We start from the raw sequence: 15,771 nt of genomic DNA on the forward strand, positions 1-15,771 counted from the left end.
TCCAGTTATGTACCTATTTATTTGTTTATGTGAAATACATACCAGTTCACATACTATTGAATTTGTATAATTTTGATTTCCAGGTTACTTTCCTAGAACTGTTCCCGATCACATTGAATTTGTGGATTTATTATTTTCAGAAAACTGTTAAATTAATTATTACACTCCAGTCAGTATTGGAAAAAAATGCATAGATCTGTAATTCTTCTCAGTGCAACACAATACAAATCATGATCACAGACAATAAATTCATATATACCTGTGTAAGGTGCAAGAACACAGTTCTGTCACAGTGAGATATGCCTGTGGAATTAATCTACCTGTTATCTTAAAGATGGGACCTGGACACTTTTCACAATTGCCTGACCTGCAGACTCAGTACAAAACTGTTTATTTTGTTGTTCAAGCAATTATCTATTAAATTCTATTTTACTGGCAATATGTCCTGCTGTAAATCAACAGGAATGCATCTTTTATATTTTCTGTACTTTTGTCCATTTTTTTGTAGACAGTCAGACCTTTAATTAATTTATAAATTTTGTTAGACAATTACCTCTTAACAAATGAAAATAACATTAAAGAATTTAGAGACACAATTATCAATAAAATAAAATCTTAATCAATCATTTTCCACATATCTTTCAAAGTCGAGAAGCAATCTCTTTATCCCACTTGGAAAGATTCTAGACAAAAAAAAAAGCAATGAATGGATAAGATCATTGTATACCCTGTTACGGTCGTAGATTTTAAATCTACATAAAATATGTGCTAAAACATGATCATAGATTCAGTTGTAAAAAAAATAACTTTTCAAATAGTTGTCTCAAATGAATTCTATTCCTTCATATTTATGGTCTCCTATTTTTTTGTCAGAAAGAATGATATCCCCATTAACAGTGAATACTAGTATGTAGGAGGCTACTCTTCCTTCTACCTCCTCAGATTTTAACGCAACAATCATTTGATCGTTTGTCCCTGGAATGAATTTGAATGAAGAAAATCCTCTTAGATCATTTTTAACACCAATATATCTGATTTCAATATCATCAAATTTGTCGTTTGCTATTATCATCATGTTGGTTGCCTTTCTTTCATCTATCTTATCATCATATCTTTCCCTACTGGCTCGTCGTGGGAGGAAGAACCAGCGTTTGTGGATATCGCTCCATGCAGAAGACTCATGGATCATATATCCTGGAAAAGAAAATTATAAGTAATAACAGGACATTGTGGTTTAATAGAATCTGTCACTCCAGTGATGAAGACAGGATAAATAAGAAGTAATGAATAACTTTCTGTAGCCAGTCATTATCTTTGGTATATCTGTATACAGTGATGTGATGTATCGTAAGTCTTTCATGTTGCATCATTTTTCCATGGAATTCTATGTTAATTTCATTTTTTTTCAACAAAATTTTGTGACTTTGTTTGACATCTAATTTGGATAAACTTGACACCCTGTTATCCACCAAGTTTCCTCTGGTAATATCTATATTATCTGTGGCTCAGTTGACCCCCTGTTATCCACTATTTCCTCTGGTAATATCTATATTATCTGTGGCTCAGTTGACCCCCTGTTATCCACTATTTCCTCTGGTAATATCTATATTATCCGTGGCTCAGTTGTTGAGATATCACTTTTAATCCCAGCATAAAAGTTGTACTTTGACATCATTCCCATAGACACTCATTCCCATAGACATTATGTTTAATTTTGCCATAAAAATATCTTTGCCAAGTCAACGTTCATGGTTAGAATTCTATTTAAAGGATATTTATATAAATTTATAATACCAAGAGAAGCACTAGATAATTATCTAGCTTTGTGCTGAATTTCACCAATTTTTGATTAAAAAAAAAGCCAGGAAAATCAATTTTCTGAAAGTAAAATAACATAGAATACTTATGGAAAATGACATAACATGAGAGGCTTATGGCACATCACTGTAAATTCAACATATTTTTTAATCATAGTCACTTGGAAAACAGTAAGCAAAGGTAAACAATACAACAAACCTGGTAAGCTATGTCCTGTGGCCTTCCTCATAGCATTGTAATATGTGTGCCAGTCATGGTGTGTGATCTGTCCAGTGGCAGAGATAGACATGACCCACTGAGGGTTCAAGTTGACAACTTCCCCAGTTTGTGTTGTCCATTCCTTCCCCAAACCTCCAACATATAACTTTCCGTTTCTGACTGTTGCCCACTCACTCTTGAAACCTGTCAAAAACATGGAAATGTTATGAATACCTGGGGGATCTACTAAATTAGCTTGCTGCAGGCAATTTTCATCAGAGTTGATTTTTATGCTTTTTATATAAGCATGTTCCTGATAAATTTTCAGATGAAAAGTGATCATATTTCCGAAATACCTCTACAATGTTATTTATTGTATTTTACATGAAAACCAATAATGCTAAACCTGACTCAAACAATCTATACTTTTATTAATTAAATTAATTAATAAAAGTATAGACTGCTCGAGTCAGGTTTAGCATTATTAATTATTTGCATATATATATATATACATGTATATTGACAATTATATGCGAAAACTTCTGCCACTTTCTGGAAATCCAAAAGTGGACAGTGCCCTTTGGTACTCCCATCAACCTGTAGGCAAAACACACAAGGCTCAGACAAATGATGCCCTGTATCTCTCTTCTCTAGGCTGGTGTACATTCGGTACCCTCCATCAACCAACAAGGAGTCCTCAGCAATTTATATCACATATTATGTTGCCTCATTCTGATGAAAATGACAAACCTGAAAGGAACACAATGGTCCAACCTTCGGGCACACATACATCAAGTAGTACATACTCTCAATGGCTAATCCTGAACTACAAGGTTGTCTGCCCTTTTCCCTGGTCAGTGGTGCAAATATCTCAGGAGGTACCATAAATATCAATATAATGCCACCCCAGAAAAAAGTGGAGTACAGTCAGTCCATGTCTAGTTGACAGGAAGAAATCAACTAAATAGTATTAAATTTGTTGAATTTAATCAGTTTATTTTTGTTATTTTAAGATTACTGCCAATAATATACAAGTAGTTAATTATTAATAAATGTGTCATCAATCAGCTTAATCCACATTGGCCCTGTTATTAAGCCTCGGTCTGTCATGCATATTGGCCCTTGGCCTGTGGCCTCAGGGCCAATATGGAATTAACTGATTGATAATTTATATATAACCCTATACATGTATCACAGAACCACTAATGCCAGTTCTGAGATAAACATCAACTTCACAACTTCCTTATGAGGTAGACAATCCATTAAGATGTCTGTCACACAAAAAAATCCTTTGCCATAAAATAAAACAATTAATTTTAAACAAATTGTAACCAGAATAAGTGTTTCAATCTTAGCAACTACATTCAAATACTGTTAAGGACTGAACTTGAACTGTTTTGTTCCTAGAACAATTTTGTGCTGTAATCATTATTCCTATCTCACCTTATCAGAAAGTCTCAGGTGTGCAGTTCCAACCCCTGAACCAAGAGTATTTCTGACAGATTCACTGCTGGACTGCAGTGCAACTTTTGTGGTCTCAGATGAAATATTCACAGAGAATTTCAAAGATTTACAAGCTGGTGAATAGTAATTATGTAGCCGACTTACAGGGGCTTTATTTGTTATATTAAAAGACCGGGCCCTTCAGTTAAGGATTATTATATGATTGTAACAGGAGAGGAAAAATGCATGACCAGACTGGGGTTCGAACCTGGGACCCTCTGAACTCTAGATGGACGTCACTGCCTACCAATTGAGCTACCTGGTCGCCGACGATCGACCCAGTCCAGTTCGCTACATTATAAATAAAGTGTGGTTACAAGATACATTGCATCTGCCACCAGACTTGGACATTTTGACACCCTATAGATGTCTAGTGTGAGTGCGCTCTGGCCCCACACCAGACATCTATATGTCAAAATGTCCAAGTCTGGTGTTAGGGCCAGAGGAAACTCGGGCTACAAGATAGTAGATACATGGCCTAAATTCTTGACCTGTCCAGTAAGTTAAGTTTGTATTATACCTTTCTGCGATCTGCCATTACCATCTGTGAGAATGACCCAAGGAATCACCATATTGTCACTAATCTCGTATACAACTCCAGTCCTGTCATCCATGGTGTAAAGTTTCCCATTGAACACAATAAGCTCGGAGAGCTCCATTCCACGCCCTCCCTGACTCCATGTAGATTTGAGTGTTTTTGCTTCTGAATCTAAGTTTACAGTGACATGTTTCTGATCTGTAGATATTGACAAAGTTCCATATAACAGGTAACTTAACCACGTATCCTTGTCGTTTTTACTCTTAGAATCTGTATCAAGATCTGTCACAACAGCTATTTTATAATGGATCCCAGATTCATTTTTAACTGGAGCTGTAAACGGATAAGTATGCTCATGTGAAACGGGATATATATCTGGACAATTTCGTTGTATATATTGAGTGGGCAAGATATAAACAACCAATGTAAGAATTGCTGCCATGAACAATACCCCATAGGCAACAGAGCGTGTTTTGATATGGAGGCGTGCACTGCCAACCCTGTATGGTACTGGTCTGCGTATCGCTTGCATCCAGTCATGGACCGTCGACGGATAGGAGGTAGAACTCATTTTGCTGCTACATTTCAACAACTTTCAATTCATTCTTTGTACTGACGTGGCTCGCCATACATTTTTCGTCTGCCCAAACATCCCTGTCAAACCGTGTGCATTAAACGCTTATCTTTTAAATGCCAACTACGTACTACTTAAGCGTATGAAAGATTTATATATGGGTGATATAAAATTAAAGCTGGAAAATGGAAACAGGTGCCCGTCTGCGGGATAGAGTGCATTGACATTTGCTGATGTTAATAAGTTGATGTCATTACGACTGACATAATTCTTAATTTAATCACAAGGACAAATAGTTCAAAATCACTGTAATTTAACACATTGTGATGTACTTGTAAATAATATTTTAGTCAGTTTTCTCCGGAATCCGTTTAATCTATTATAGCATTACCTGCATCCCCACGTGTTCATAATATTTCCCTATAGCTTCACATACAGATCAAGCAGGATACCTGTTTTTGAAGAGATGAAGAAGGAAAAGGTATTTCAAAACACTGTACATGTTATCACAACAATCAAAACTTTTATGCATGCTCCTTGATTTCGACCATCCTCAGATGGACCATGAACTTGTCAACAAAATACATAACGTTAGTTCTCAGGGGTTCGTGTCGTATGTGTATTTCAGACATTTGCAACGAACATATGCGGACTTCCCTTCCCTTCTATGTCAATATAGTAGGGTAGGGAAGTCTATTATACATTTTCATATCTTTAGACATAGTTACACGTTACAGATTAAGATGTTACTCCCATAACATGAGAGGCCGCTGGTCGGCCTTTTTTCAATCGGATATGATTTTGCCGACTGCGACGAGGTTACGCGGCGCCTGTCAAAAGTTTTTCGCCGTATAAAACCTCTAACATTGTTGGAGTAATGAAGATGTATGCTATTCAACTTTCATCTTGGTCTAAAATGATATTCTAAAGACTTAAAAGTCGTGTTCTTATCTTCAGTAAGACGAATTAAATCTGTCTTTGATTGAATTGAACCTGTCTTGAAAGATATATATGCAAATGTGGATATCATCCATTCAAATAGGTCTTCTGGTGTATTGGAATGGATCTACTTGATATCTACATTTAGTTGTATACATGTAGGTACAATTATATGAATATACATTATGTTGTTTGATGTGTAGACTTCCATATAGGTAAAATCAGTTAAAGATAGGTTCAATACTTCTGTTATAGGCTCCTTTCATGTATCCTCTCTGTTTATCAATATAACTTTTTCGGATATACATCAGAATACTAGGTCTGACGTCGACCTTATTGTATAAATGAACAATTTTGCTGGTCCAAGATAAAGGAGAGCGGCCTAAGGACTGACAAAAAATACATGTGTTTCTTGTAACATGTTGTAAAAATTTAGGGGAGGTTGGTAGGTAACAAATTTTATTTTAACAAATAATTTTATATGGTTTATACAGGATAAGAGAGTAATCTTGACTTTGCAGTGGCGGATCCAGAGGGGTTTTTTGGGCTTCAGGAAACCCCCCCCACCATGAGAATTTTCTTTAAAAATCATGTATTTTCACCATTTTCCTCAATTTTTCCCCACATGGAAACCCCCCCAGGAAATTTGGAAACCCCCCCCATATAGGTCTCTGGATCCGCCACTGCAAGTTTGTCAGTACTTTTTTTAAAATTGCCCTACAAAGTTAAGGGTAAGGCTAACACAAATAATAATTGTAGGTAGGGTTACCGAAAACACCTAATATTTTTTGTTTGGCCTAAGGATTCCTCAACTTGTCCTGCACACTGCACTGGTTTTCCCTGTAAACAGTAACCTCTCTTTACCTTCCGTTACGCTATAATTGTTGCACAGTTAGGCTAGGATACCTCCATTGACCAGGTAGATCAATTGTTAAAGCAATGGTATAACATTCCAAAGTCCATGGTTTGAATCCCGGACTAACCTCGCTGAATTATGACACTCAGAACACTGCTGCTGATTATATTTTGCTTATTTTATCTTTAGTATTTCTCATAAAAGTCCCACAATGTCTTCGTTTTCTTTTCAGAAATGATTTATTAAAGCTATTGTTATTCTAGAAAAAACTGTTTCCAATATACTTAGTGAAGATTTTTTGGCAGTGGTACAGGGATCCTTAAATGATTAAAGATTGAAATTAGTCTATCTTATAGTTGTACCTTAATATCTTCAATTATTTAACATTCCATAAAAGTCTGGTGTTCGGCCACAGGCACAGGAAACTATGGCAACTGCACCAATGCTATAAGGAATGACAGTTCCTTTCAACACAATAGAAAAATCATGTTCAGTTGTGATCATAAGATGGATAGTCATACTATAATTGGACTTAAGAATTCATAGATCAATTTTATTCATTTCACTAGATGTCAAAACGCAAGGAAAAGAAAATGCAGGAAGCATCCGTGGAAGAAACGAAGAAGGAAGAGGTATGTTTTAACATGTCACAGGATGTGTCTATATCAAAATGACCACTGATTTCCAATGGACTATTCTGAAAAAAGTAACACACAGACATATATTCTTTTGACATTTTATGGCATGTCATTAACTCCTCTTTCAAAAAAATATCCAGAGAAAAAAAGTTTAATACAGTTGTTTTTTTTACTTCCCAGAGGTGTACATCCTTAATAGCAATCAACATTACAATGCATGTACCGGTACTTGACAGTTTGATGCCAAAACCAGGGTTGTAAATGACATTTGTTTTCTGCTGTAACAATGTCTTCAGGAGGATTTGCCGTACATCAGATTTGGACTACTTGTACTTCGATCACTTGATGACTTTGTAGCTCAGAGCTTTATTGAAGAGGTCCTGGGTTTAAAATCCTTTGTTCTGGAGAGGCATGTTGTGTTTGGCTAATGTTTCTAGTATTCTTGTTTAAATTGTCATTCCAATATGAACTTGTATGCCACACACATATAAATTTACCGTTCAGTATATTAGTGCTTCCTGGTAATTATAGCTTGGCAATTTAATATAACAATTTTGTTCACTTTGTTGGAATACCAAATAAGTAACTGCCAATAAGCTTGATAAGTTTAAAATGAGATTTTAAAGTTGTGTCGAGTATCATTTTTAATAATACATCTAGATAATACTGTATGTATATAACTCTTAGATGTTTTAAAATTATAAACTATAAATTGAACATGAGAAATGAAGGGAATTAGAGCTTGGAGTTGTTGAATAATTTACTAAACTACTGTGATTCATTTACTTACCAATGCATTGTTTATACAAAGGCTAACAACAAGATTTATATTTATTGTTGACAAATCAGGTTTTGGGTCAATCTCAGTCTAGAAGCGGCTGCCAGTACTACTGCTGCCTACTGGGATCTTGTATCAGTACATAACGAACGTGTATTCTTTGTGTTGCTGAAACGATCAGAATCATTTTACCAGAGTTCCAATTTAGGCCTAACATCAGTTAATTTCAATGTCAGCTGTATGATGCAGTGTAATATATTTTTCTTATGCATACTGTATCAGCTACCAAATTGTATAGGTGCAATCACATGTGTGTCTTAGGGCTATATATATATATAGGTTCATCTTATAGAATGTAACTGCTTAGAAAAAGTTCCCAGGTTGTCCATAACCATGTCTGAACCAAAATGGAACCACTTCCCTTCGTTCACTTTCCCTCTGTCAAGTTCAATTATTTTCTGGCTGCCTTCAAAAGTTGCTGTCTGTTAATTCAATTACTAACTGTAACCTTTGCATTTTATTGGCATGTGGATCATTAAATTTAGTTTTTTGACATATTTTTAACAAAGTTTTGACTTTCTTTGGGGTTCATTTTTCTCATCCTTGAACGTGGCCGATCACTAATGTGAATACTCTGTATTGTGGCAAATTTTCAGTTTGTAAGCAAGATTTCAGGTTCAAATTTGACACTGTCTAGCCCGCTGCAAGGTTCCTGTTCTATTACATATTTTTATCAGTGATCTACCCTTGTTACCAGTATTTTATATGTACTTGACAAATGGATACATAAACCAGGGTTGTATATTCAAGTGATTTCTTCAGTAACTAAACTTTTAGACAGAAGAAGTGCAGATTTGTACAAGTTTGATCACCTTTTGATTAAGTTGCTCTGTTGGCAATAAGTAGAAATCAGTGATTTTAGGTTTGCAATCCTGGGCAGGTATATTATGTTTCGTTGTGACATTCGTGTTAAAAATGTTGTAACTATTGTAGCTTATATTATACATAGAGCAGTATGTTAGTATGTCATCCTAACCATTTGTGTGATCAATGCTGGTAAGTTCATTCCAGCATAACAATTATAAAACTCTGTTCAATCCTGCAGATCATGAAGGATAGATACCATTGTTTGGTTAAATAATTCATTTATAAAAAAAATCTTGATTTCACTAGGATATGCTGACTGACACAGATGAAAAAACGCAGGAAGAGGCAAAGGATAAAGAGGTAAGTTTGTACCAGAATTTAACTCTTTTTAAGTACCACAATAGACAAGTTCCATTGATACTGACCCAAACAATGTTTGTAATATTAACACATACACTAGGGCTGCAATGATACATTAACATGATGATGAGATACACATCACGATACTCGGGTCACGATGTGATACATATCACAATACATATAATAACAGTAGAAGCAAACCGAAAAGATATGTTGCAAATTTTCTCCGTAAAAAAAGACTTTGCTAAGGGATGAACACCTGTTTAGCTAGTGGTTCGGGTAGTATAGCTTCCTTGTTGAGGGTTTGGACCTAAAATCTTAATCTGGACTCATATATTTTTCTTGTCATATTTATTTTTACCTTTGTCCGATACATTAGTGTGTAAATTGTAACGTCCTAAAATGACCTTAACTGTTAATAGGACGTTAAACAAAATAAAATTATATATTGTACATACTCTGTAAACATTCAAAGTGTAGAAATATTGACAGGTACATTAGGTTCTGTTTTGCCATCTTGTTTCAATTATTATTCCGGTATGAACTCTGTTAGCTTTTATAGTTGTATAGTTAAACATGTGAGCCACAACAGCTTATCTGACTGTTATAAATGTCTGTTTATCCAGATCATGATAGGGATATCCTATTTGCATTAAAGTGTTAATTTACATGTATATAATTTCTTCATTCCATTTTGTGTTGGCACACAAGGTTGAGTGGTGGCAGAAAACATGTTTGGAGGTGATGAAGAAGGAAGAGGTATGTAAACACACAGGATAGAGCTATGTTGTACCAGCAATAAACCTTAACTCATTCACCCCTGAAGACACATTTAAGTTCTTCCAAGTCAAAGGCTGGAATAGTTCATTATGAAATTTCAGGGGTAAATGAGTTAAATACAAACATGTTAATACTGATCTGACAAAATGTCATATGGCTGACTGTCACTAAGCTTAGTTTAAAATTGGAGTTTGAAGTAGCAAATCCTATTGTGGATCATTGATGTAATACTGTACTGTATAAAGGTTTAGGTTGACAAGAGCAGCACATCTAGACAAATTTGATCTCCTTGTGACCTGGTAGCTAGAGCTTGCATGTAGAGATTCTTTATAGAAAAGCTGGCCTTGTCTGGTGTAGTTACAACATTTAATACTTAATATTTTAGCCTTTAAACTGTACTCTTAATAACCAAAACATTCAAAGCAGCTATATAGCTCTAGGTTTAAAACTGTTTCAGAAACAGAAATATATATTGACAGATATATCATGCTGTATTTTTGTTTAGATTTACACATTACGTAGTTATGATACAGGTTATTGTAATTACTGCTTCATGATAAAATGTGAGTCATGATATTTGATATTGACATGACAATTTGAAATCTAGATCTGTAATATTGATATCTTGACTTGATCAGAGAATTAATTAATTAGCATATTCTTGATTTCTCTAGGTGTTGAAAACTCTACAGCCGTTATTGAAGTTGGTGAAAAAGGATAGAAATACAGATCTTCTGTCTGATGATAAAGCGGAAATATATTTACAGTTTGCTGTGAAAAAGATTCCAAAGGTTCAAAACAAAATCATCAAGCTGTAAGTAATAAATCAATATATATAACTCTGAGAAATTAGGACCACACTGTATAGCCAATATAAAGAATGTAATTGCATTTTGTTCAATGGTCCAATAATATTTTTAGTCTGCCATCATCAGACGGTGGGCTATTCAATCACCCTTCATCCATGATCAGTTGTCCGTCCGTCCTTCCTTAACAATTTCTCAGAAAGGACTGGAGGAATCTTTCTCAAACTCACATTAAGGTTCCAATTGGTCCTTGATTGTGCATATCAAATTTGGTTGGGACTGATCAGAAAACCACGATGGCCCACAGACACCCATCATGAACTTTGAAAGTTCAAGTTTATTAGTGCTATTTCTAGTTTGAAGCTTTGATAAAAAATAACCACTAGGTGCAAGACTTGTTCCAACAAACAAAAGTATTAAATAAGAGAAAAGATCAATCTTACATAGAACCTATGAAGAGGGTACAGTAGTGGGTGCCAAGATCCCTCTGGGATCTCTTGTGTTTTACCCAAAATTATTTAACATTGCACATTTGACATGAAAAGTAACTGGGTATGATACAAAATCTAGCAGGAATTGTGGGTATAAATGAAAAATTTGTTTTTCAAGTGATTTATGAAGAACTGGTATGTTTTTAAACCATATATATTTTTTGTTTACTATTTTAGAACTATATACATGTATATTATATGTTATCATGTCAGATGTTGCAACAGATCTAAACTTTATGTTCGTATCTATTTGGAATTAGCGGCGAGGGTTTAACATAAAGCTATGAAAAATTGTCCAGTAAAGAAAGTGGAAACGAAATTTGATGAGGCGCCTGCCCTTACTAATCATAATGATTTGTATTATAGCACACATAATCAATAATTTGATCAATCTTATTGTCCATTTTCAGGAGGTTACCACATTCAGTATGGAAACCAGGACAGGAGGTCTGCCTCTTTGTAAAGGATATTAACAAAACATCTAGGGAACATGAGGTGACCGAACGTCACTTTAAAGATCTGTTGTCGTCAAAAGGCATCAACTGCATAACTCAAGTAAGTCTCCTCCTCTAGAGAGATGACCAATCAAAGGTGCTTCACTGAAATTTGTATATTTTAAAAAGGGCGTATCAGTCTCTTTATAAGAGATCTTACCAATTTTGTATGTATTTGTTGTGTATAATATATCTTCAGATAAAAAAAAAATGCAGATATGAACATTGTTTTAGTTTTTGGTTGTAGCAATTTTCAAGTCTTAACTTTGGCAACACAATATAAAGTAAAATGTAGGAAAATCCTTATTGATTTTAGATTTACCTTTTAATTGAAATTGTTATTTCCTTAAAATTCAGCAATGGAATTTCATTTCCTTGCATATCATGAGAAAAAATTCTTATATCAATTTTTCTTTCCTGTGATCTCTAATGCTTCTTTGTCTTTTAGGTTATACCCATGAAGTGCCTGAAGCTGGAGTACAAACCTTACGAAGCAAAGCGAAATCTCTCCAATATGTTTGATCTGTTCGTGGCAGATGAAAGGATTATACGCCTGTTGCCTTCTTTGCTGGGGAGAAACTTTTACGGAAAGAAAAAGTGTGTAATTGAGATTTTAGCACAATAAAACTAATCTTGGTTAATCAGGTGGTGCAGCTTTTGCCCAAGCTACCAAATGTAATTGCCAAAATAACTAAAAATATTCAAGCTTTGAAATATTTTTAGTGGGCATTCATAGGCAATATGAATGCCAACTGGACAAATTCAATGAAGCAAGGATTATGAAAGCTGATCATGTCCAAGTCACAAAAGAAGGGCGTAAAATTGACATGTCTGTATCCAAGCTTTATAACAAAACTTTTTCTCTGTTAAAGGCATCCGATTCAAGTCAACCTGCAAGCTTTGGATCTAAAAAAGGAGATTGATAAGGTTGTGTGTGACAGCAGATGTATCATCTCTGGGCAGGGAGCTACAAGGTGGGTATTTGTATAGTTAATTTAGATTATTGATTGGAAGGGGTTCTATAGAATTTATGATGAAATGTGTATCTTGACTAATGAAAGATTATTTTTACAAATTTTAATAGGGTTCAAGAAAACACATTGGGTGGGTGAAATATCGAAAATTTAATAATACAAATATTGTTAATATTAGCAGCATTTTCTTTTCTCATTGGTGTGTGTTCTTTTTCATCAATCATCAGTTGCAGATTAAAAAATCATAATATAGGTTTGGGAATTTAACTTTTGAAATTGAGAAATCACCCCCGAACCCCCTTTTTTGTGGGGAGAAACTCCGAGTATTTCAACTTATAAGATTAAGAATGGGATGATAAATTATTAATTGTTGAGAGGAGACATTAAAATCTCTTGTCCGACACTCAATGGATTCTTCTAGTTGTGTATCTTAATACTTTTCTGTCTATAGCACAGCGACTGTAGGATACTCGGATATGTCAGCTGAGCAATTGGCCGACAACGTCATGAAAGCAATGGAGTCAATAGCTGCAGCACTACCTGGAGGAGCAGTCAACATACAGAGTGTGTATGTCCGCACAGAAAAGTCGCTGGCTCTTCCTCTCTTTGCAACATTCAGTAAGGAACATAATTCTTGTCTTTATTTTTTATTTGGCCAATTAAAACAGTAAAAAATGTGTTTAGTTAATAATTTTAGGCAATGCCTTGATAAATTATTATGACCAAAAAATCACAAAAAAATCGCAAAGAAATTCACACGTCAATATAAAATCATCATACTCTGCTAAGTTTTTGCCCAATGGGAATAAAAGTATGTTGACCTGTGGAGAGTTTCAAAATGTTTTTTTAACAACGCAATGTGAATTCACAATTCTCAAGTTTTTTTGGGGTAAAATGTGTTAAACCAAATTATGCAAACAAATATTTTATAGCTATAAATGAAAATGGCCCATTTTTATTGAAAATGTTATATTGAGATACTGTAAACTCTCAATTGTTATTTATTATAATCCAGGTTCTAAAAGGGAGGTGAAACTGCCAAAGAAGCCTGTACAACAAAACTCTGTAGTGGGAGAGCTTAGTACCCTCATGACTGGCCATGTGCTTGTTACTAAGATGGGTAATGTCGTAGTGGGGAATCTAGACGAAAGTGGGAAATTTAACAAAATGAAACAGAGGCAAATGCACCAGAAAACAACCAAGCGAAAGATTGATGAGGAGTCAGACGATGAAATGGTTTTTGAGGAGGTTCAGCAAAAAAAGAGAAAAACAAACTTCAGAGACAAGCAAGGTAAAAAATTCAACACCAATTTTACCCAAAAGAATGGTAAAAAATTAAGCATAAAAAGCAAAACAAATGATAGTATGAAAATAAAAGACAGTTTGTCTTCTGTACCCACACCAGAAGCAACAAAAAAGGTGACATCTAAAGCCACACCAGAAATGAAGGGAAGAGTTTCTTCTAAAGCCGTGCCAGGAAAGGGAAAAAAAGTGTTGCTGAAAACCACCCAAAAAAAGGCAGGAATTTTGACAAAAGCTGCGTCTAAAAAGGGGGAAAAGATGTCTAAAGCCACACCAGAAAAGGCAGGAGGAAAGTCATTGTCTAAAGCTGCATCTAAAAAAGGGAAGGGGAAAAAAAAGTTGTCTTAAGTCACACCAGAAAAGGAAGGAAAGTCTTGTCGAAAGCCAGACAAGAAATCAAAGGAAGTGTGTTTAAAGCTGCATCTAAAAAGGGGAACATATTTTGTCTGAAGTCACCCCAGAAAAGGATGGCAATGGGTTGTCCAAAGCCACACCAGAAAGAGAGAAAAAATCATCTGAAACGGTGGCAAAAACAGGAGGAAAAACGATGGTGAAAAACTCCAAAATGATGAAGAATTAAGCGTTGAACATATGATTCAAATCAGTCAACTGTGTTGATACTAAATTTAACAATAGGCTTTGGAATGTGAACTGTTGAATAGCATAAAGAAAACATATTGAGCTGAGATACAAACTGTGATGCATAAATACAGTTTTTGCATGTGGTTTGCTGTTAAACCAGAATGGATGAAAAGAAATGTTATCAATGCAGTGTCATAACACAATGTCACTTGTAATCTTTCAGAATATTAATTTGATCTAGATTTTATTTTTAAACTATTTGACATTAATTATCAGTAATCATAACTTTTTTAGGAAATTTCTACAGATTATATTTTGATTAATGGGTCTGTCTTTATTTTGATAATTTGCCTTTTTGAAGAATAAGCCAAGGTTTTTCTGCATCTGATTAATTCTGTTAGTGTAAGGAAGGATAGACCAAGATTATTTAATAAAATTTCAATGTACTTGAGTTGGTATCCTTAAATTGCCTTGCATTAGCAGTAGTAGTTGCATGCATTATGATGAAGTGGCACTACTAGCTGTGTATAACATTAAGGAATACAGCTCTATTGACTGTTGTCCAGATTTCTTTGTTAAAATAACCCTCCCTTTTGTGATTCCTCTTTGATGAAATTTTAATGACTTTGAATTTCCAAAGCAAAGTGTGACACTAGTTGATAAATTAATAAGCTGAACCGGAGCTTTTTGTCCATACAATTACTGATGCTGAAGTTCAAAGAAATCATTACTATTAAAATTATTACTGGTAAAATTTTGTCTGTTTTCACAAAAACATTTAAATTAAGTAGATTTAAATCTTGATAACAACGTCAATGTAACATTAATAACTTACGACAAAATTTCTCTTTTTTTTTCTTCTGGAAAGGTTGAATATTGTTTTTGAGAAATGTCAATACTGTAGACAAATATTTCAGGAGATCTGTAGTCTCCAAAGCTAGCAACTTCATAGCACTGTACTTTTTTTACCTGTTGACTATAAATATTCATTCAACGTATTTGTGAAGACTTGTTAAATATACATGTATATGGATTAAAATGATGTTGAAAATATTGTACATGTAATGTCTTCATTTAATAAATTTTATGAGAAACATTATCTTTGCATTTTGAATCACCTGAATGGTTATGTTTAAATTAAACTTGTGATTACAAAAAAACCCATGACAATTCGGCGAATTATAGTCCCCCACCAAATGTGAAATGCACAGATGATAAATTTGTACAGGAACTAATTCTATATATGAATGTTTGACAGACCCACCGTATTCAA

General features: G+C 34.4%; 2 protein-coding genes across 2 annotated transcripts; one reads left to right on the forward strand and one right to left on the reverse strand.

Annotated features, from left to right (window-relative positions):
- Positions 1-552: 552 nt before the first annotated feature.
- LOC110449883 (soluble calcium-activated nucleotidase 1-like) lies at positions 553-4,766 on the reverse strand. The gene is made up of 3 exons (XM_021497028.1): positions 4,040-4,766; positions 2,017-2,220; positions 553-1,194 (listed from the first exon to the last, which is right to left on the reverse strand). Exons 1-3 carry the CDS (start codon positions 4,626-4,628, stop codon positions 824-826), a joined length of 1,164 nt encoding a protein of 387 aa, XP_021352703.1. The 5' UTR covers positions 4,629-4,766; the 3' UTR covers positions 553-823.
- Positions 4,767-5,003: 237 nt separating this feature from the next.
- On the forward strand, positions 5,004-15,551 carry LOC110449882 (ribosomal L1 domain-containing protein 1-like). The gene is made up of 10 exons (XM_021497027.1): positions 5,004-5,112; positions 6,996-7,058; positions 9,016-9,069; positions 9,781-9,828; positions 10,524-10,663; positions 11,557-11,701; positions 12,089-12,237; positions 12,513-12,614; positions 13,066-13,232; positions 13,630-15,551. The coding sequence occupies exons 1-10, from the start codon at positions 5,098-5,100 to the stop codon at positions 14,262-14,264; spliced, it is 1,518 nt and encodes a 505-aa protein (XP_021352702.1). The 5' UTR covers positions 5,004-5,097; the 3' UTR covers positions 14,265-15,551.
- Positions 15,552-15,771: the final 220 nt, after the last annotated feature.

This window comes from Mizuhopecten yessoensis, unplaced genomic scaffold (assembly GCF_002113885.1).
Source record: "Mizuhopecten yessoensis strain PY_sf001 unplaced genomic scaffold, ASM211388v2 scaffold4837, whole genome shotgun sequence".
In the NCBI taxonomy this organism is placed as follows: domain Eukaryota; kingdom Metazoa; phylum Mollusca; class Bivalvia; order Pectinida; family Pectinidae; genus Mizuhopecten; species Mizuhopecten yessoensis.

Excerpts from the sequence above, each read along its gene's own strand:
- LOC110449882 (XM_021497027.1), top strand. Across the intron at positions 7,059-9,015 it reads AAGAAACGAAGAAGGAAGAG|GATATGCTGACTGACACAGA; the intron begins GTATGTTTTAAC and ends TGATTTCACTAG. Across the intron at positions 9,829-10,523 it reads AGGTGATGAAGAAGGAAGAG|GTGTTGAAAACTCTACAGCC; the intron begins GTATGTAAACAC and ends TGATTTCTCTAG.
- LOC110449883 (XM_021497028.1), bottom strand. The coding sequence starts at position 4,628 with ATGAGTTCTACCTCCTATCCGTCGACGGTCCATGACTGGATGCAAGCG. Across the intron at positions 2,221-4,039 it reads TAATGGCAGATCGCAGAAAG|GTTTCAAGAGTGAGTGGGCA; the intron begins GTATAATACAAA and ends TGTTTTTGACAG. Across the intron at positions 1,195-2,016 it reads CACAGGACATAGCTTACCAG|GATATATGATCCATGAGTCT; the intron begins GTTTGTTGTATT and ends TTTCTTTTCCAG.